The sequence below is a fragment of the Mucor mucedo genome, assembly GCF_025094135.1.
Source record: "Mucor mucedo strain NRRL 3635 chromosome Unknown EV154scaffold_1, whole genome shotgun sequence".
NCBI classification, from domain to species: Eukaryota; Fungi; Mucoromycota; class Mucoromycetes; order Mucorales; family Mucoraceae; genus Mucor; species Mucor mucedo.
In genome coordinates this window covers 100,201-119,686 of record NW_026252285.1, presented here as the reverse complement: position 1 = coordinate 119,686, position 19,486 = coordinate 100,201, and the positions used below count along the sequence as shown (strand labels likewise).

Here is a 19,486-nt window from a genome sequence, read left to right as displayed (position 1 = left end):
AAAGCCTTGCTTGCTTAGGTATTATGATACTCTAACCAATGAATGTCAAATTTTTAAAGCAGCCTTATAATCATTTTTTAAAATCTGGTGTTTCGTTTATCCAGAAGACGACATTTCGTTGCTGTTCTGACACTATCCTTTTATCCTCTATCTCAAATTTTGTAATAGATATCTTATAACACTACACTGTTTATTTTTCTTTTCCTTTTTTCCCCCTTGACCGTTTATTATAGGTTTTGGAGTATATGTCCTGCAGTAAACCTAAACGTATCTTTCGATTAACTAAAGAAGGATGGTATCTGAACCTTATATTTACTAAGTTAATACTCAAAGACCTTTGGGCTTTACAAGAGCACTTTATTTCGATGCTGGGTATATTCCTTTTTCTATAATTTAGTAGTTAATTTAAACACCTTGTTCATAAATGTAGTAACGTTTTGTGCTAAGGATGAATTAGAAGATGTAAAAATGTGCCCGCTTTTCACTCACGTTAAAGTTATAAACAAGGGTTAGTCTGTTCATCTGAAAATTATCAATTAGATAAACGTACATCGCCGGCAACAAGTATCGATTCGAAATACATACATTTTCGCAGTTAGTTTATATCCTTGATTGGAAATCATCTGCCAAAACTTCAATGCAGCTGTTTAAATAAACATATAGCTGAAGACCTTCTATTTGATTGCAGGTCAAATATTTAAATGGCTATCAAATTATTGTCGTCAGAATTTACTAATAAGATTGCGGCCTACGGTTTTTTTCTTCCTGGTTTTCTATCTTTCTATTTCATACGCTCTACTGTTGCCTTAAACATATTGGGAGGGAAGAAATGGTCTGTATAGACAATAACAGGTAAGCAAAATTACAACTTTGTGATTTCGTTGTCGGTATTTGTCATTTTTTTTTAGTCTTAAAAGTTACTTAAAAAGTAATTATGTAGAAAGGCTACGATATGGTGAGTTTCGATTGATTCGATAAACATATAATAAAACATTGTAGCGATTTATCACAAAGTTGTATTTGACTACCAGTAGGAAGCCTTTAAATAAAACTGTCGTTTTTAAAAAAGACTGAAACCACAAAAGACACAGCTGTCTGCGTGCTGTAATTTTTTTGTTTACAATGCCAAAATGCCATGCGCAGTCCTAGTAAATAAATACGATTTTTATAGGTATGGCTATGAGAAATTTTAGATATGCTCGATATATTTTATATCTATGTTTGAGTAGGCTTTTACTTCTGTGCTAAAGATTACGAATTTGATAGTAATAATACTGTAATGATCCCGTGTATTTCTTAAATTTTCATATTTAGAATACTTTATTAACCAGCATAATTATATATATATATATTTATAAAACTTTGTCAACTATCGTATCATTCCGCCTTCCTAGCGTTCGGGAATAATTATTCAGCTTTTGTTTTTGAGGGGAAAAGACACTTAATACTAAAAGAATAAGGATAATTTGATGCATCATGATACAAAAAACGGATGTCCGATTATATACAAATATTTCCGGTATCATTGATATTGTACACTGTAAAATATACAGTAATTAAAAGAGCTATATAAAGTGCAGTACCCACATTGTATATGAGGGGATGGGAGTAATTGAGTTGATTACAAAGATATTTTATGAGTTATCCCAAATTCAGCGTATATACCGACCTGAACATCATTTACCGCTAGAAAATTAGAGTGTAGGAGCTCATTGACATGTTTGTTAATTGTGTGTAACCCTGTTCCTTAAACCGAGATATGGCATCAGACACATATTACCGACAATCTACGCGTGATTCTCTTAAATTAACATTAAACCGCATCCAGACGATCGTTTCTTAATAGGACTAACTGAGCGATGGCCTCATCAATGCATCTTGATTGTTTAATTTGGATCAAAGTTACACAAGCTTGGTTGACGTTTGGTAGCAAGAATATAAAAAGCGTGCAAAATTTCATTGATTGAGTCTATAGTCTTTTGAGCAGGTTCTCTTTCTTATACAATGCAATCACTTTCTATTCTTCTTATTGTACTTTCTGTCTTTTGCATGCTGGTTAATGCAAAGCCATTGAATAAGCGAGCTTTGAAATCTTGTTACAAACAAGCCACAATCACGCAATACTGGATTCCAAAGGAAGGAGATAAGGATATGCTCAACAATGGAAAAACCGTGACATTGACTGGTAGCAAGTCATCTACATTGAAAACCACTGGTGGTTCTACTATTGCCAAAGTCTCCAAAACAACATATGAGGTAAACACTTTCATTTTTTTGATTGTCAATAATCCTTAGATTCTAAATTTTCTATTTATCTTTGCAGAAATTTCAAATGGAAGGTACAGGTTTACTTCAAAATGGTGTCATGGTTAATTTAGACTCTGGAAAAGATACCTTTTTAAAGGTAGACCGAAATGAAAGTCCATACGGTCTTGGTAGTTCTGATGACAATAAGCTTGTGCCCTGGGTGAGTGTTGCCTCAAACGACTTAAAGCATGGCAGCAAGTTGTTTGTTAAGGAATTGAAAGGCGTCAAACTACCTGATGGTAAAGTCCATAATGGCTGTGTCCGTGTAGACGATGAAGGATGGAGTTTCAGTGGATGTCAGATCGATTTTTTTGTACTTCAATATTCAGCCTACGAGAAATTGCAAGACTTAATTCCTGAGCATGTTACTGTCACACAAGATTCCAATTGCAAAATTCTCGATTATGTAACTTCTGCTGTAAAGAAATGGGCAGTCATTTAATAAATAATACAAAGGGGATATTTTGTTTCTTTTTTTTTCCTAAAAAAATAATAATAAATAAAACTGTATGTGTATAACTGAGAATGAAATTGTGCAAGAAAGAGCGAGAGCGAGCGAGAGAGAGAGAGAGAGAATGTGTGTGTGTGTGTGTGTGGGAGGAAGAAGAGATAGATAAAAGAGTGAGATATATACAATATTATGAGGGGAGTCTGTTGAGAGAATAGGGTGTGTGTTTATGAGAAAGTATCATCTTCATCGTACACAACTTCAGATAACGGTGACGGAGGTATATAATTCAGGTCTTGAGGATCGTCTTGCATTTGATAAATGGGACTGTTCGGATTAATAGTTGGTACTGTTTTTGTTGGGAATGGCGAACAGGGTCTTGAGGTTTTCTTTACTGATGAAGGTGAAGTGGATTTCTTTATCTTTTTTGATTTTTTATTGGGTTGTGCCTTTTTCTTTTTAATTTTGCGGTTGGGCCATTCCTGCTTAAAAATTGTAAAATGACGTTCACAACGTGGGCAGCGTTTAGGTCTCCAATCGGTGAATATAGCACTGGGACTCCAAGTCCATGTTGCCAATTCATTAGTTATAGACATGTCTGCCCCCACCTGCTCTGATATATCTTGCTTTTTTAAAGGCCTTGAGCAAGCAATACAGGTTAAATCTTGATTGGTGGTAATTTGTGTTGGTTTCTTCTTGATTGGCTTTACGGGTACTTCATCCTCTTCGTCACTTGACCATGCCGAGCTACTGACTGAGGAAAGATCAGACACGTCGTCAAAGAAGTCATCCAGAAATCTGTCTTCATCCTCTTGTTTACTGAATAGTCCATCATCCATCTCCCGTCGCCAGCAATGATCTTCTTTTTTTTCGAGAAATCTGGGTGATAAGCTTACAGCAGAATCAGCTTTTGATTCATTAGATTCACTTGGCGGTGGTGATGATGCGTGTTGTTTCTTCTTTTGCAGTTGCTGTTGCTGGTACAAAACTCGATGTGTTGCATCACGATGAATTTCGGGGTTAACAACGACTGTTACTGCTCCCTGTTGTTTTTTGGGAGCAACGTGGTTGTTTTCTTCTAAATATTCAACATCCATGACAGCATCCACTAATAAATCCAGTAAAGGACAGTCCGATATTCTACGTTCTGGTTCAGCCACAGGCTCACGATCACTTCCACATAAAAACCCAATCGTCATTACTTTTAAACGAGACGTTCTTTCTGTGGTTGGTGACACAGGTTCAGTTGTCTCTGGGGATGCTATTGGTGATAGTGATCTTGATGGTGGTATTGGTAAAGGTGGAGGGGCCGCTGCCTCTGCTTGTGGTGGTGATACTTGTGGTGGTGCTGTTACCTGTGGTAGTGGTGGCGGTAGTGGTGGTAATGTAGGGATGGTGGGTTCGTCTTTGATAGCGACGGGGGATCCGATTAATTCCTCTAGTGAGTCAGTCGGTTCAATAGAAGGCCTTTTTGATCGACGAGGTGAAGTGGATTGAGTGTAATCTATAGGATAGGATATAGAGTGAGTAAAAGATAAGAATAATAAAAAGATTACAAACCTTCGTGTAAGGCCGGTTTCCTTTTCCGCGTACTACGTCTGGTTCCACATGAATCATCTTCCTTAATATCAGTAATTTCTGTGGGTGTTTCAAGTGTCGCGAAATAACCCATACTTTGTCTAAATAGACAATTTAGTTTTATGAACATTCACACTGACAAAAAATACCTTACTTTTCACACGTAATACATCGACATTCTCCGTTATTTTCACCAAAGTAATGTTTCCCGTAATATACAGTGATCTCTTGACCAAATTTAATTTCTTTTACTACTTTGAAAGTGATTGAATTCTGACCAAGTGATATAAACTACGACAATAAAAATAAAAAAATTCTCATCCAGTTAAAAAATTTTCACCCAAATATATTCGTGTGTGTGTGTGTGTGTGTGTGTGTGTGTAATTTTACCTTGCAATTGGAATCACAATCATGGTTTGCAAAACGAGCAGGACCCAAGAACAGGCAACTGCAGTTTTTACGAGTGGACCACATGACACTAAAATCGCGATTCCCTTTCTTTAATTCGGCATCGTCTTTTGGATCCAAACAAGCTATCATGCCGGTTAATAACCGCATTTCATCACCAACATGCCAATCTTTGGTTGCGACTAAACATGCTTCCACTCTTCTCCCATTACCACCATACCTTCTTGTGTCTCCCACCTCATAACCTGCATTAGGCATGTACCTGATCACAAAAAGAATATATATTTGTACATCTAAAACAACAATATAAATCTCCCCACTTACATGTATAAATATCGCTTCATATGTTGAATGAATTCTTGTACTTGTTTGGGATTCTTGACAGCAAGATAATGTTTAAAATAATCCATACTTGAATGCTTGTTAATTTATTTATTTATTTTTAAATTTTTTTTTTCGCAGTATGTTTCACATACCTTAATAGTTCATTCACTGCATCCATGGGTCTTGCGTTTTCCAAAATGTTTCTTTGGATGATGTCCAGTATCTTGTTATTAGGCACTCTTGGTTTCCGGTGATCATTGTTCATTTTGATTGTGTTGAACCAAAGAAACAGGTTATCCAAAAATATGTCTGTGAATAGATCATCATATCTAGACAGCACCTTAAAGTCCATCAAATTATTTTGTTGCTGCATTCTTGTTATCTTTTGCTCTATAACGACAGTATATAACTGTCCATACAATTATCAGAAAGAGAGAAAAAGGAGGGATCCAAGAAAGAAGAAGAAAAAAAAAAGATATAGTGGCGATTGAAAAAGAAAAAAGAAAAAAAAAAAGGCAGCCAATAACATGACGACGAATGATGTCATTCTTCTCACCTATTTTGTGAGCAAACAGCTGACCCAAAGAATATTTATGTGTATCATAATTTTTTCTTTCTTTGCCTTTCCCTCCTCCTTCTTCTTCTTCTTTAAATAGTTGGAATAATGACAAGGACCGAAGATACACCTAAAGGGTCTATGCTTCAGGTTGATTCACCTGAGCCGACCTTACTTAAAGTGGAAACATTTGATCCTGGGTAAAATATATATATAAAAAAAAAACTTAAAAATCTGGTAACTTTTTTGGTATTCACACATCTTTTTAATGCAGACGAGATTATCAAACTCAGTCGTGGAAAAATGGCCTTGGGAAAACTTCAGAAATATCCATCTATCCTTCCGGCAGAGACTACAGACAAGACGCTTTTTTCTGGAGACTATCCGAAAACGAAATAGATGCAGATTTCAACTTTCCCATATTGTTGGGTTATGAATGGTAAATATAACCCATCATCTTCTATTTGTTTCTTTTCAAATAACTTTACGAAACAGTACAAATATTATTTTACCAAACACGAACTCTCGTAAATCCACAATACATCTAAACCATCGCGGTGAAGAAGCCTCAACAACCATCAAGCCCTTATTCCCTTATTCTTGGAACTCTGAATGGTAATCCAGACAAAAAAAAAAAAAAAAAATGACTATACTCACTATTAATCACATTTTTATATCATCAAGGGTTACCACCTGTAAGGTTACCAATGCTCCTGTTACAAGTCTTCAATTCCTAATCAAACGTGATCTGGGAGTGGCCCAATTTTCAATTGACAAAGTTTCCAGTGAAAGTGCTAAACTTATTCTTGGTGCCTTTGCACTTGTTTATATTGTCGAAGGTAACGTACGTATCAGTTTAGATGAGAATAACCCGCAGAGCTACAATGGTGTCCTGACTGCTGGCCAAACCTTATATGTTGAACGAGATGAAGATGCTAGTCCTACAACCATGTTGATACAAGCCTCGGATCCGACAGGAACTGTTGGTAAACGAGATATTGGTAAGTGCTTTGTTTATATATTTTCATAAAACTGATAAGAGAACGATAGAGGATGCAACCATTGTGACTATACAGATCACCGAGGTTAAACCAAAAGGCGCCCCTTCCATCACTCTATCTGATTATTTTGCGTTACAAACAGCCCCGTTTTCAACGGCAAATACACCTTCTGTTGCAACGCCGGGAGGTCTTGTCACAACTCACATTGAAGACGAATCAAGCCGTCGTCGGGAGCCTAGACGTAAGGGGTCACTTGTTGCATACGATGACAATCTTCCTCAGCACCACGAAAAAACAGAGCCTCGTGAAAAAATTGAATCAACCACCAATCAAATTTACGAACCTCCAACATTTGATTTTTTGAATCTGGATACAGACGTCCCTCCGCCAGTGGTGCGTGATCGTTTAGTGGTTGAGGATTTCCCGAGACATAGCATAAGTACAGCATGGATAAAGATGGTCAAACAAGGCTTAAGCGAGTGGCTAAGAATGCCTGTAATTGTATGTCGAGGAACTGAAGACGGGCCAGTCGTTGGTATTACGGCCGCAGTTCACGGCAACGAGTTGAACGGAGTCCCTTGTATTCATAGGTACGAAGAAAAATATATAGAAAAAAAAAAAAGTAATAAGACTATAAATAGAGTCGTATCTCAAATAGATGTAAACAAACTACACGGAACGGTGGTTGCGGTTCCTTGTGTCAATGTTTCAGGTTATCTCAAATTTATGAGAGAATTTGCTGATGGCAGAGACCTAAATAGATATTTTCCTGGTCGAGAAGATGGGTTTGCATCACAGGTCTATTGCTATCAGTTGATGAATAAAGTGATTTCACAGTTCAACTATCTGATTGATTTACATACAGCAAGTTTTGGAAGGGTCAATTCTTATTATGTTCGAGCAGATATGGTAACAAATAAGAATATTGCTGTATGACGCGGGTATTTTAACACCAATTCTTGTAGAATGACCCAGTTTCGGCCACAATGGCTCGTTTACAACAACCTCAAATTGTCTTACATAATTCGGGCCAAGACGGTACTCTTCGCTCTGCTGCTTCTGCAAGGGGTATTCGAGCTATTACAGTTGAAATTGGCAATCCTCAGCTATTCCAAAGCCAATATGTTCAAGTAAGTTTTTTTCCTGCCTCTTAATAGTTTCACTGTACTAAAAAAATGATTAGTGGTCTTATATCGGCGTTATGCGTATTTTGGAACATTTAGAAATGTATACGTTGGATACATCCGGCGAACTCGGAGGACCTCCTAGTACAATTCTCTGCTCCAAGGGTTTCTGGATTTACACCAAAACCGGCGGCGTTCTAGAGGTTTATCCTGGTGTCAATACAATAATCAAAAAAGGTGATCTGATCGCTCGTATTAAGAATATTTTCGGCAACGTAGTGGATGAGTACTATGCTCCTTGCAGTGGCATTGTAAGTAAAATAAATGTACTGTTACCATAGAAAATAATTAATATATTGTTTTGCAGGTAATTGGTCAAAGCTCAAATCCTGTAGCTATGTCAGGCGATAGAATTGTACACTTGGGTGTAATTAAAAAGAAGAGTGAGAGCCTACCAAAAGAGGCAAAGGAGAATTATTAGGATTTAGAGTCCGAAATGAATAAAGAAAAAAATTTATTAAAAAGAGGGGTGGTTGGGGGAATATGAAGATGATGCAAAAGGATGAAAATTAATTAATAGTAGAGTTGAATGTATGAGGAGAGTATGCGTAAGCAGCCATGGATGGTTTATCAAAAGATTCAGACCGCAGATCAATGGATATTAACTGCTCATTTGAATGATGAAATGATGATGAAGCGGATGTAGTAGTGGTGGTAGTAGTGTTGCCATCGTCAAGTGATGGCATCGGCGAAAGATCAATGTGCTTCTTTCGTGTTTGATCACGCTTTTCTATTAATATTCTTGCTTCAGAGTCATAATCACGAGTTGGATCAATAGGCTCAGGTTCATCGTAAATGATGCCGATTTCTTCAAAAAATAGCTGAATACCATCCATATTACGGATATGATTATCGCTATCAATTATACATTCTTCTGGATTCAGTGGTAAGATGGTGGGTAAGTTTTCTTGACATTCACTATCATCTATCCAGTTATAGTAGATTTCTTCTTCTTCGTGATTATAGTCATCATCATATTGATAATCGTCTTCTTCTGATGTTAAGCAAATAAACCCAGGGATGTAATTCACGTCGTCTTCAAAGTTGTTATTTAGGCTGTAGTCGTTCATTGTTGGTATATGTATGTTATATAAAGATTAAAAATTCAGTAGCTAAAAAAACTAAAAAGCCAAGGTATTTATATTAAAAAAATTTTAAACAAATTGCAAAGAAGGGTTTCGATAATATTCAATTTCAGATCGGGCGTTGTAGGAAGGATTTTATAATTAGCTTGGGATGACCATAGCAATCAAATCTTGTCCAATCGTGTCACTTTTTGATTCTTTGATTGACTCTTTTTGTAGTTTTTTTTCTAAATAAGCAAATAAATAAACCTTCTTGGAAATCCAGACAATCTTAATATTGCTGCATTTGTCATTTGTTGTTCTACTGTGATTAACTCCACCGCGGTCTAGCGTACTAAATTGGATTCCGCTTACACACATTTAGTAACTGAACCGAGCTCCATTTCCTCCGTCACACCCTCATATTATTTGACACTCACTGCACATACACATTGCTATGTAATCGGTTCATCTCGGACTATTTCTCTCCCCGCCATTACCAGAAACTTGAAAGATTGGTGGCTGCAAATGAATTAATCAAGAAAAACGCACTTCGATGTACTGCACCTTCCCTATCGCACAGTATGGCTTAGTTAGTTTTTTTTTATGTGAAAAACATGGTTAGTTAAAATTTCATTTAAATTATCGGATGTTGTTCATCACCGCATGTTTAGGATGGAATATCCTAAATAGGAATATGTTTACGTAAAGAAAAAAAAAGGGTCTTTCTAAACTAGTCCAAAAAGAGTATACGCTACTTCTTTTCATGCGAAAAATTTGCATGTTCCAAATGGAAGGCTCAACATGTTCTCTTAAGACCCCACGTTTCTTGGATTTAGGTGAATTAAGAAGTTTTAGATATTTACAGTGTCTGTTTAGGCTTTGTTCCGGCTTCATTTAATGACGAATGAGGAAACCGTAATCTTGTCTACAGTATTGATCGAGCCTTTAAGTAGATATACGAAATGAAGGATACAATGATGTTTTAGACTTCCAGTAACTGAACGTATTTCTTTGATTTCCAGAATTTTCACTGAAAATTTACTGCGCCATAGTTTTCCCCGTCTTCCATTTTCATGATTCTCAACACAAATAATGCACACGACAATTGTTGAGTGAGAGTTTAACCCTTTTGGTCACCATCGTGTAACGAACTAACCATAGAAACAGAAACACCACTTTATCCAACCAAATTCAGATATATCTATTTGTCGAGGATCATAGGCGTAATAATAAAATAATTGTTACAACACAATAAGGATAAATAAAAAATTCATAAATCAGACGTGATACCCCACTTGTTCTCATCATAGCACAGAAGGTAAAACCTTGTGGCAAGCAATAATTCTGCTTGTATATAAAGCACTGAAATCTGATAGGCCGGTCCTATGACATATTAATAGTTTACGAGCATAAAATCTGTACTCTTGTCATTTGATATGCTAATAGTTGTTGATCGCTCTGATTAATATTTGTATGTATGCTCGGTGTGAAAGGGTTGAATTTAAGATCTGTTTACTATTTATTATCACTTGGTTATTACATCATAGAACAATACTGTGTTGTATATTCTCCCTAAAACAATTTTCATCTAAATATCCAAAGATTTTATTCATAGACCCTCAGAACGCTTTTTAGTATCAAAGTTGAAACAGTATCACTTTTGGTTTTTTACTTTAAATTTTTGTCTTAAACATTGTGGGTGATTAATTCAACAAATATATCATCCAGCACTTATTTATCTGTTTACATACCGTTCTGACATAAATCAGCTCTTGTTCATCAGTCTATAAATATAACTCGTTCACACACACTTGTTTTCTTCCCTTTTTCTTTTCGGTATTTTTATATAATCATGTATGTACAACACTATCTTTTTGAGGGAGAGTAATGCATACTATAAAAATTTTAGTCAATAAAGGTTTTTAATTTGACAAGAAATGCTAAAACGTTAACTCTTTCTTTTTCTTTTCAAAAAAAAAAAAAAAAAAAAAAAAAAAAAAAAAAAAAAAAAAAAAAACTACAATTTTTGCGTTGAAAGAAAAAGAAACTCTCTCCTATCAAATCAAGAATACAAGCAAGAGAGATCAGATATTAATAGCCCTCTGGATGGATTAGCTACCCTAAAATAGTAAGTAGTCAAGACTAATATTGGCTACATGATGGAGGCTTTCCCGTCACTTCTACGCCTCTATTTTACGGTCTCAACCATGTTGGAGCAGAAAATAGAGTGGGTCGTCATTTGCAACCTGCAATACTCAAAAGAAAGGCCACGTGACTCTAGAAATGCCGCAGAAAAAACCAAAAAAAGACGTTGGTGTAGATAGAAAACAAATGCGGATAGGCATTTGCTTGAACTGCAAATTGAATAAGACCGATACCAACGTATCAAAATTTTTCCCAATAAAAGAGTCATGCCGAAGAGAAAACCAATCTTAACTTCCGACAAAATTGCGTTTGGCGGTTTAAAAAGAACTTTGGAAGTAAAACTTCTGTCTGTTGGTTTTGAAACGGAGCTTAATGGATGGGAGTCAAAGTGTATCGCTTTCCAGAAACGTTATTGTGGATTTTAGCAACAAATTTCAGCTTAAAGCAATCCGTATAAAACTATTCCAGTTGAATAACGGATTTAAGTTAAAATTCAAAGATGTAGAGCGCAACATTAAATAGTTGCATAATGGTATTGTAAAAGATAATATGAACAGCATGTCATATTATTTAAACGCATGTTCCAGCAATATACATATTTTTAAAAATAATCCTTTTCTATCTACCAGTTCATCCTTTCAGTATGAAAATTAGCTGCACATTGAAATGTGATTAAAAGAAAAGGATGGAAATAGATTCAATGCCAAAATTTCTAGCCCAAACAAAATTAAACACAATTTAATGTAAAAGTTTCTTTCGTCGACAATAAATAAAAGCATTTCTAAATTATTAAAATTGTAATTTTGTTAAGGGTGTCTCGATCTAGCATCAAAAACATGGTTAATTATGGAGGGTGTATTGTGTTTAATCCATACTAGATTTCGCCGATCAAAATACCAAAAGTGTTTTAAGATCTAAGCATGACTATCTGTAAAAATATCGGAATAGAATCTAAGTAAACAAAATTAGCAAATGTGACAGTTTCAAAAATGATGATCCATACTCGGATAAGGGTAGTTTAACGCGATGTCTATGAGCCATTTCTTCGATGTATTCCTTCCTAATCACATACGGTCTAGTGTATGTGTCTGTCACAACCCGACATGCTTGATGCGCTGAGATAGCTGTACTTCTTACCATAGACCCTAATGCATGACGACTTACTACTATGCCATCCACTAAAGGACCAAATATCTATTTAAATTAAGTGTTATCATCTCTTATTAGTTGTAATTTGAAGCGGACATACCAGGGCGTTCTCGTTGAGTCTTTGACTTGCCGCAATATTTGCCGGTGTAGTCCCTTGAGTGGGAACAAGAATTCTAACCCAATACAAACCGTCTGCACTATTTTTCAAAGGATTGATGAATAGAAAAACCATTGCCTTTGAGTTTGCAGAACTGGAGTTCTTGATTAGTTTTGCAATTGACTTGTAGTTGTCAAGATCCTCAATCCAAATAACACATACATGATCGTCCGACGAGATCTGTTGATGAATCTTTGAAATGGTATTTGCGTTACCCCAAGTAATATTGTTAGCAGGTGGTGATTTTAAAAAATAAGGAACATTAACAATAAATTCAACACTTCGATCGGAATAATAAGGGAGTGTTTCGCATATTGATGAGTCTAGTTTGCCTTTATATCCTTTGTGACTTTTAGTGTTCACCTGATAATCGATTAAATTAGTCGTGCCCTTAAAATTACATGTTATTTTATTTACTCACAGGCCAACCAACGCAGTTAATAAATTGCAGAAATTGATCACTTAAAGGCGGGGGATTTTCTATTAACTCAGACCAAGTAACATCCCCAGATTCAGTGAAATATGCTGATATTGATACGCAATCACGCCTAGACAAGATGTAAGTACCAGAGAAGCTTACACAGTCCAAATACTTACTCATTAAGCATGTCTAGAGTTTCCATTTCAGAAATAACAGAGTCAGTGATATGTAATGGCGTGATATGTTTTCTATTTTTCGGCAATAAAAATCCGATTTGCGACAAAAGCAATCTGAAGCCTCTAGGACTATCACTGTCAATGTTTGGTTTAGTTGAAGGTATGCTGTGTTTAATGTTGGTTCCATTCACTTGCATGCGTGATAGCTCCGACTCCTCTTCACGACTGGACAATACTTTAACTGTTTCCCATTGTTTCCATTCTTCGGATTGCGGAACAAATATGTTGTGTATAGTCGGCATTTCTTTTTCGTTTATAGCTATCGCAGTTGGTACTAACACTGAATGTCCAGGTTCAGTATTTTTGTCATTGTATTCACTGCTCGATGAGACTTTCAAAAGTCCAGATTTAGAAGCTAAAGTACTGACAGGTGAATCCAAAGGGGTTGATGACAATGACGGAGGAAGATCAGAATCCTTATATCGAGTTTCCATTGACCAGACATACTTTCCAGTTGTATCTCTTATGACAGCAATAAGTGAAGGTACATTTTCTGGGCTACCTGGTGTAGGGGTTTGATCTGTAACATCGATAACAGCCAGAAGCGTTTTCCGATCAATTAAAAAATACCGAATCGATGAGTTGCTATCCAAATTACTATCTTGCGTTTGTAAATGCCTAAACTCTTTAAGTTGCAGAACATCATCCACTGTAGCTGACCTGCAATTTCCTAATGTATCTGTATTTGGAAGGGTGAATCGACCCAACTGGTTCACAAATTGAGACATGCAATATTCTGCTGCCATTCTGACTGCCATTTCTTCTTTTTTATGAACAGTGGAATTAGTACGAGGAGTAGGCACAGGTGCTACTAAGTTATTCACGGCATCAGCTTGATGATGGTTGTTATGCTTATTCACGCGAGGGGGCAGTTGAAATAATTGTTTTGTCGGCGGGAAAGCTGTATCCCGTCTTTTTTTTTTCTCGACATTTATAGGCTCAGCTGGAGTGGCCGCTACTGCAGGTTCTCGATCAAAAATTGTGATTCCCTTACTAAGTGTAGCGATAACAGCTTTATAACAGTCGCAATCATCTATTATCCACTGACTGACAAGGATCCACTTCATCATGCAATCGTAAGCTTGTACGATTAAAGGATACGTTTGAACTAGCTTGCCTTGACTAATTAATGTATCGACGTAGCGACTGAGAGCCAGTACAAGTTCCCTTGCTACATTCTAGATTAACTTTTTTTTAATACAACATGTATGGGGGTTTACCATTGGAGAGGAAATAAGCATATATGCCATATACCTTACTGTCCCGCTTTACAAAATCATAAAGGTCTACAAAATCCATCAACACATCAAAAGCTACAAGAGTAACATCAGCAGGCAGCTGCATAGTTAAGATCTACAAAATAAAAGTAAATTCAACAAAAGACTTTACGCGAAACATTTAGTCTAACCTTATCCTGGATCAGTTTTACAACAGTCCCTACTAAACCGGGGCAAAAAGGTACATCTTCAATAACATACACATTTATAAGATGGAGAATATATCTCATATTATACGATGATGTTTCAGTACGCAATGACATTAAAAGAACCTCGAGTATATAAAACTTGAGCTAGTACAACGTATCAGCTAACGTAATCTCTATATTTGGGGCAACTTACAGATAAGAACGGATGATCGGAATCACCTTCTACAGGCTCAGCATAAAGGACACGAATCTACAGTAGTAATTATATTGATAAACTTGTTACTATTCGATAACTGGGGACTTACTAATTGAGTGACCAGCTGCTCTTGCTCTCCTACTAGTGATACATTTTCAGACGAAACATTTTGTTCAAAATCCCAACCTAGTTTGAGCTCTACTCGGTCGAAATGATTCGGTAGACACATTATTGTGCTTAATACCTTAATAGCAGCTAGTCTTAGGTTATCAATAGAAACATTTGTTTTACAATCAAAGCGCATTTTAGGTAAAACCATCCTAATAGCCGAAATAAAATCCGGAACCAGCATACGAACACCTTCCAAATCGGTGGCAAATAGTTCTGTACATGATAGTAATATTGTGGGAAGACATGACTCTGATTTTAATCCAACTGTGAGCGCAGCGTAAAACCTTTCGACATATGTACGCAAAAACGGCTGTCTTCTTTGAGGTTTCGAAAAAATTTTACATAAGGTAGCTAATGATTCGGCACATCCACACTGTGATTCCTGATCAGCGTTAGCGGATTGGGATGCTGCATCAAATAGATAAGTACTAAACATATGCAAGATTGTGTTCCCGTCTGGATATTCTGTGGGATTAATCTCAGGTTGAATATTTTCCGTCGCATTTAAAGTATCTATGAGGTTTCCAACACCAAGCATAGCTAATGAAAAATTACTTGGTGGTAATTGCAATGGATGAGGTATCAGGTAGATGACTCGATGCCAGGCGTAATAAACAAACTCCGAAGGCAAATCCAATTTAACGTTAGGTCCATTCACATATACCCCGTCTGTTCCTTGTCGATCTCCATACATTAGGTTTTGTATTCTTTTTGTCAATGCTAACGAAGTAGAATTCCACTGTTGGATTGCTTTGGATCGATGTGTCCAGCGAGTAAAACAGGTCTGTATTGATACAAATTAATATACTCCCCTAAACTAGGATCCACACATGTGATTTACCTTTAGAATATCCCACATTTCGACGTCCATTGTTGTTGACTTTAACCATAGCTCAAATAAGACCTGGCTCAATCAAACTATTAGTTTTTTTTTTTTATAAAATAAAATAAAAATGTACCTGCAATAAACTGTCGCATAGTTCATCAGCCATGTTCATAACGCCTAAATTCGACGATTCTCCAGTTGGCTCCTTCAATAAATAATCAGTGACGCCTAGCATAACTTTCAACAAAACAGCCCAAGTCTCTGTTGAAAGTACTAAAGTTCGCCCAGCCATTGCGAGGACTTTGAGTGCCTTTTTACATAATTCAATGTGACGTTGCACTAACTGAGAGAGTGTCTCCTTTAATGCAGTTGTTTGTAAATTGTTGCCACTGTTATTATGGCTGCTGCTTGCATTATTATTGCCAGTAATTGGTGTAGCTGAATTAAATGTAAGAGGCACAATGTGATTATGTGCGCTTACAGGTATGTTTATATGGAAAGATGCGTTGTTTCTAATGTTGTTGTTTGCTGTTGAGGTAGAATTAGATTGACCGAGCCCAGATGAGCTTAAAGGGACACTTGATACAGCAGGTGTAGTTGGAGTGGAGGTGTTTCGAGCGATGCGAGGTTGAAAAAGTAATGAAAATTGATGAAAAATAATTTGGTAAAACTCTTGCTCTAAACCTTCTTTAGTCACCGAAGCAGGTCTAGTATTTTGTTCGAATAACCATCTAGCATATATCGATGTCATCGTTTGTCGTAGCCATGTCTTCTAAAGGTAAATTGAATCCTTGTCCAATGACTTCCATGAACCATTTTACATGGGCAGGTGAGGCGAATATACTTGAGTCAGGTGGTTGTTTTCCTGAAGCTGGATGAAGATATCCTGTAATCTCTGAAATTAATACTCTTCTAATAGATAAAGGAAGAGAACCAAGAATATTTGTTTCTAAAATAAAAATATTAAAAAGAATTGAGTTAAAGTTACACCTGGCTATTCAACTATTTACGTGAGTCATGCTGCAGTAATCGAAGTTGAGCTATCCAATCTAAAAACATCAGATATTTCTACAATATTGTAAAAAAAAAAAAGCGTTTTTTCAATAAAGAAGAGCAGAAATTTGATTTATGCGTTTCCCTCAGGCCAATACGAGATTGACCACGTCACGTGGGACATATCGAAAGGGAGAATACCAATGTAAAAGATCGAACATGTACTAATCTCTTAAACTATCTATCAGGGGGTTTATTTTACTTGTGTAATATATACTACTTTTTGTTGTTATTGTAGGCTTTCGGTACTGACTAACTGATTATGAAGTCTAAAGTAAGTGGATTGATTATCCATCAACTCAAAATGTGTCCCTAAATATATTATATAAGTACAAAAAGATTCAAGCGAGACTTTTGAATTTGTTACCTTTCTCAAGAATATTTCCAGGAGTTTTACCCATAACAACAATCATGTCTGCTTTTCTGATAGTAGACAGTCTATGTGCAATGACAAGAACTGTTCTTCCGTACATTAATTTATCAAGCGCATCCTGTACCATTTTTTCGCTTTGAGCTATAAAAAAACAGTGTGTCAAACTTTTTTTTTCTTATTTCCAAATATGTACTTACTATCTAAGGCAGACGTGGCCTCATCCAATATAAGAATCTGGAAATAGCATTCTTAATGTCAGCATATTGATAGATACAAATATAATAAAATACATTACCTTAGGATTTTTTAAGATGGCACGAGCAATAGCAATTCGCTGCTTTTGACCACCAGAGAGTGCAGCACCACGTTCACCGACAATTGTATCATAGCCATCTGGGAACCCTTCAATAAATATTTCGGCGTTTGCTTGCCTAGCTGCCTCTTTAACTTCTTCCATAGTGGCTTCAGGACGTCCATAACGAATGTTTTCTAAAATAGATGTAGCGAATAAAACTGGTTCTTGATTGATGAAACCAATATGATGTCTAAGCCAAGAAGGGTCTAAAGTTTTTAAATCTTGGCCATCAAGAAGAATACTACCATCAGATGGTTCATAGAAACGTTCCAAAAGAGATGCGATTGTGGATTTTCCGGAACCAGAGGGACCGCATAAAGCAACCGTACTGCCCTGAGGCACAACAAGATTAAATTTATCCAACACAATTTGATCAGGACGAGTAGGATAGCTGAATTCGATATCCTTAAAAACAACATCACCTTGAACATTCTTTAGAATTAATCCGCCTCTTAAAGGTACATCAGGATGTAAATGGATGAATTCAAAAACGCGATTGGCAGAAGCTGCAGCTTTAATTGACTGTCCAAACAAAACACCGAGCGAAACTAAAGAGTGTTGTGCAGTTTGGGTAGAAAGCATATATGACATAAGATCTCCACTTGTAAGTTCATTTTTTACTACGAGTGAGCCACCATAATAAAGAACAGTTAACACCATACATCCAACAGAGATATTAGTCAGACCTTGGAAGAGTCCAACATGAAGTCCCATATTTTGATTCGAAACTGCAACTTGGTCACATGCTTCTCTGTAAAGCTCCATTTCACGGTCTTCTGAAGCAAAAGCTCTTACAGTCCGAATATTAGAGATTACTTCACCGGCTACGCCGCCAGAGTAACCATCCAATTGCTTATTATGCTTGCTTAATTTTCTTAAATACGCTCCGTATAAATTCAAAAGAACGTATAGAATGGGCATTGTGCCAAGCATGGTTAAAGTCAAAGAAGTTGAGATCTTAAATAGCTGAATTGAAGACCCAACAGTTTGTGCTACTGATTTGAGACCTTGCGTAACAAGTTGTTTAAATGTGCTCTAAATGGGCGTTATTTATCGTATGAAGGTATCGCTATTATATACTTACTTTGAATTCAGCCACGTCAGCTGTGAGACGACTAACAAGTTCACCACTGCGGTGACAATCAAAGAAAGAAATATCCTGTCTAATAATAGCATTGAATAATTTTGCACGAAGCCTCTTTGCGACATTTTCACCGAAAGTAGAAACGAGAGAAATGTGAGCAAAGGTCAAAAATCCTTGAGCCGTTAAAAGTCCAAATAACTTTAAAGCAGGCCCATTTAAATCACGAATTGCTAAAGCCCCTAATCCATCAGCAGCAGCATTAACACTCATCGACAATACATTAATTAGCTGTCCCGTTACCAGTGGTGTTTGAAGTTGAACAATAGCTGCACCAATAGCTGTCAAAATAATAAATCCAAGCAAAAACATGTCAGGTTTCACTAAATCCCAGATATCACTGGCGATCGTCGTTGGTTTTTCAACAGGTAGTATCTTGTTTAGTACTGTCTTTTTTGTTACTGCTTCTTGAACGATAAAGCTTTGTTGTGGAGTTTGAAACTCGCAATAAACTGTCTTCATTTTAAAAAGCTCAAAGGAGTGTGCAAATTTAAGTCCTGCTGCCAATGAAAATATGGGTAAGCCATTAGCTTTTAAGGATTTCATAGTTCCAAGAATCGTTACTGATTTCAATTTAAAATTGGATTGCTTTGAAGTACTGCGACAACATTAGGTTAAAAATAGATGAAATGGTCACTGGATGTTTACCTCAATTTCGTGATGAGTTGCTCAGTTGACAATGTAGAAACTTTCCTCATGTTTGGTGACCGAAATACAGCAGAGACCTATATTCGTATGTATTAAGGCGTGATTCAAACTAGGTATATTATCATAATTTTACCACATTGCTACAAGGCCGAAGCGCAATTCTAGCTAACAGCAAGGGCATAAATATTTATGGTCGTGGTGCAAAAAGTAAATTAAAATGAGAAGCTGGGATAAGATAGCTGGGGGTTACTCAGACCTTTGGATCCCGCATTGGATATTTACAGTTTCCGTACTTATAAAATCAGTTTTCAGACTA

At 36.4% G+C, this 19,486-nt stretch overlaps 6 protein-coding genes across 6 annotated transcripts; 2 read left to right on the top strand and 4 right to left on the bottom strand.

The window, feature by feature from the left end:
• Window positions 1-2,016: 2,016 nt before the first annotated feature.
• EV154DRAFT_394072 (uncharacterized protein) lies at window positions 2,017-2,677 on the top strand (the record flags this gene model as incomplete). The annotated part of the gene is made up of 2 exons (XM_051595154.1): window positions 2,017-2,256; window positions 2,324-2,677. Coding segments are annotated over 2 exons (594 nt in total), but the record flags the coding sequence as incomplete, so codon positions are not given.
• A 1,630-nt stretch (window positions 2,678-4,307) lies between these two features.
• Window positions 4,308-4,999, bottom strand: EV154DRAFT_409781 (uncharacterized protein; the record flags this gene model as incomplete). The annotated part of the gene is made up of 3 exons (XM_051595361.1): window positions 4,308-4,434; window positions 4,488-4,624; window positions 4,724-4,999. 3 exons carry the CDS (start codon window positions 4,997-4,999, stop codon window positions 4,308-4,310), a joined length of 540 nt encoding a protein of 179 aa, XP_051463591.1.
• Window positions 5,000-5,685: 686 nt separating this feature from the next.
• On the top strand, window positions 5,686-8,227 carry EV154DRAFT_454521 (uncharacterized protein; the record flags this gene model as incomplete). The annotated part of the gene is made up of 9 exons (XM_051597309.1): window positions 5,686-5,821; window positions 5,896-6,060; window positions 6,117-6,236; window positions 6,306-6,622; window positions 6,672-7,212; window positions 7,264-7,531; window positions 7,588-7,752; window positions 7,806-8,057; window positions 8,114-8,227. The coding sequence occupies exons 1-9, from the start codon at window positions 5,730-5,732 to the stop codon at window positions 8,225-8,227; spliced, it is 2,034 nt and encodes a 677-aa protein (XP_051463590.1). The 5' UTR covers window positions 5,686-5,729.
• Window positions 8,223-9,063, bottom strand: EV154DRAFT_489230 (uncharacterized protein). The gene has a single exon (XM_051599274.1). The coding sequence runs from the start codon at window positions 8,874-8,876 to the stop codon at window positions 8,316-8,318; it is 561 nt and encodes a 186-aa protein (XP_051463589.1). The 5' UTR covers window positions 8,877-9,063; the 3' UTR covers window positions 8,223-8,315.
• A 2,546-nt stretch (window positions 9,064-11,609) lies between these two features.
• EV154DRAFT_364 (uncharacterized protein) lies at window positions 11,610-16,725 on the bottom strand. The gene is made up of 12 exons (XM_051595017.1): window positions 16,611-16,725; window positions 15,734-16,549; window positions 15,616-15,678; window positions 14,713-15,558; window positions 14,601-14,657; window positions 14,390-14,551; window positions 14,236-14,334; window positions 12,922-14,159; window positions 12,746-12,872; window positions 12,268-12,687; window positions 12,022-12,212; window positions 11,610-11,969 (listed from the first exon to the last, which is right to left on the bottom strand). The coding sequence occupies exons 2-12, from the start codon at window positions 16,349-16,351 to the stop codon at window positions 11,933-11,935; spliced, it is 3,858 nt and encodes a 1,285-aa protein (XP_051463588.1). The 5' UTR covers window positions 16,352-16,549; window positions 16,611-16,725; the 3' UTR covers window positions 11,610-11,932.
• On the bottom strand, window positions 16,702-19,387 carry EV154DRAFT_489225 (P-loop containing nucleoside triphosphate hydrolase protein). The gene is made up of 7 exons (XM_051599273.1): window positions 19,304-19,387; window positions 19,171-19,247; window positions 18,466-19,120; window positions 17,322-18,416; window positions 17,224-17,260; window positions 17,021-17,167; window positions 16,702-16,965 (listed from the first exon to the last, which is right to left on the bottom strand). Exons 1-7 carry the CDS (start codon window positions 19,349-19,351, stop codon window positions 16,883-16,885), a joined length of 2,142 nt encoding a protein of 713 aa, XP_051463587.1. The 5' UTR covers window positions 19,352-19,387; the 3' UTR covers window positions 16,702-16,882.
• Between the last annotated feature and the right edge of the window lie 99 nt (window positions 19,388-19,486).

Bases quoted from the DNA above. Each gene is read 5' to 3' on its own strand.
- EV154DRAFT_489230 (XM_051599274.1), bottom strand. From the start codon at position 8,876: ATGAACGACTACAGCCTAAATAACAACTTTGAAGACGACGTGAATTAC.
- EV154DRAFT_364 (XM_051595017.1), bottom strand. From the start codon at position 16,351: ATGACATCGATATATGCTAGATGGTTATTCGAACAAAATACTAGACCT. The intron at 12,213-12,267 runs GTATGTCCGCTT...TAATTTAAATAG, and splicing joins GACTCAACGAGAACGCCCTG to ATATTTGGTCCTTTAGTGGA. The intron at 11,970-12,021 runs GTATGGATCATC...TTGTTTACTTAG, and splicing joins GTTAAACTACCCTTATCCGA to ATTCTATTCCGATATTTTTA.
- EV154DRAFT_489225 (XM_051599273.1), bottom strand. From the start codon at position 19,351: ATGCCCTTGCTGTTAGCTAGAATTGCGCTTCGGCCTTGTAGCAATGTG. The intron at 17,261-17,321 runs GTAATGTATTTT...TGCTATTTCCAG, and splicing joins CCATCTTAAAAAATCCTAAG to ATTCTTATATTGGATGAGGC. The intron at 17,168-17,223 runs GTAAGTACATAT...GTTTTTTTATAG, and splicing joins GGCCACGTCTGCCTTAGATA to CTCAAAGCGAAAAAATGGTA.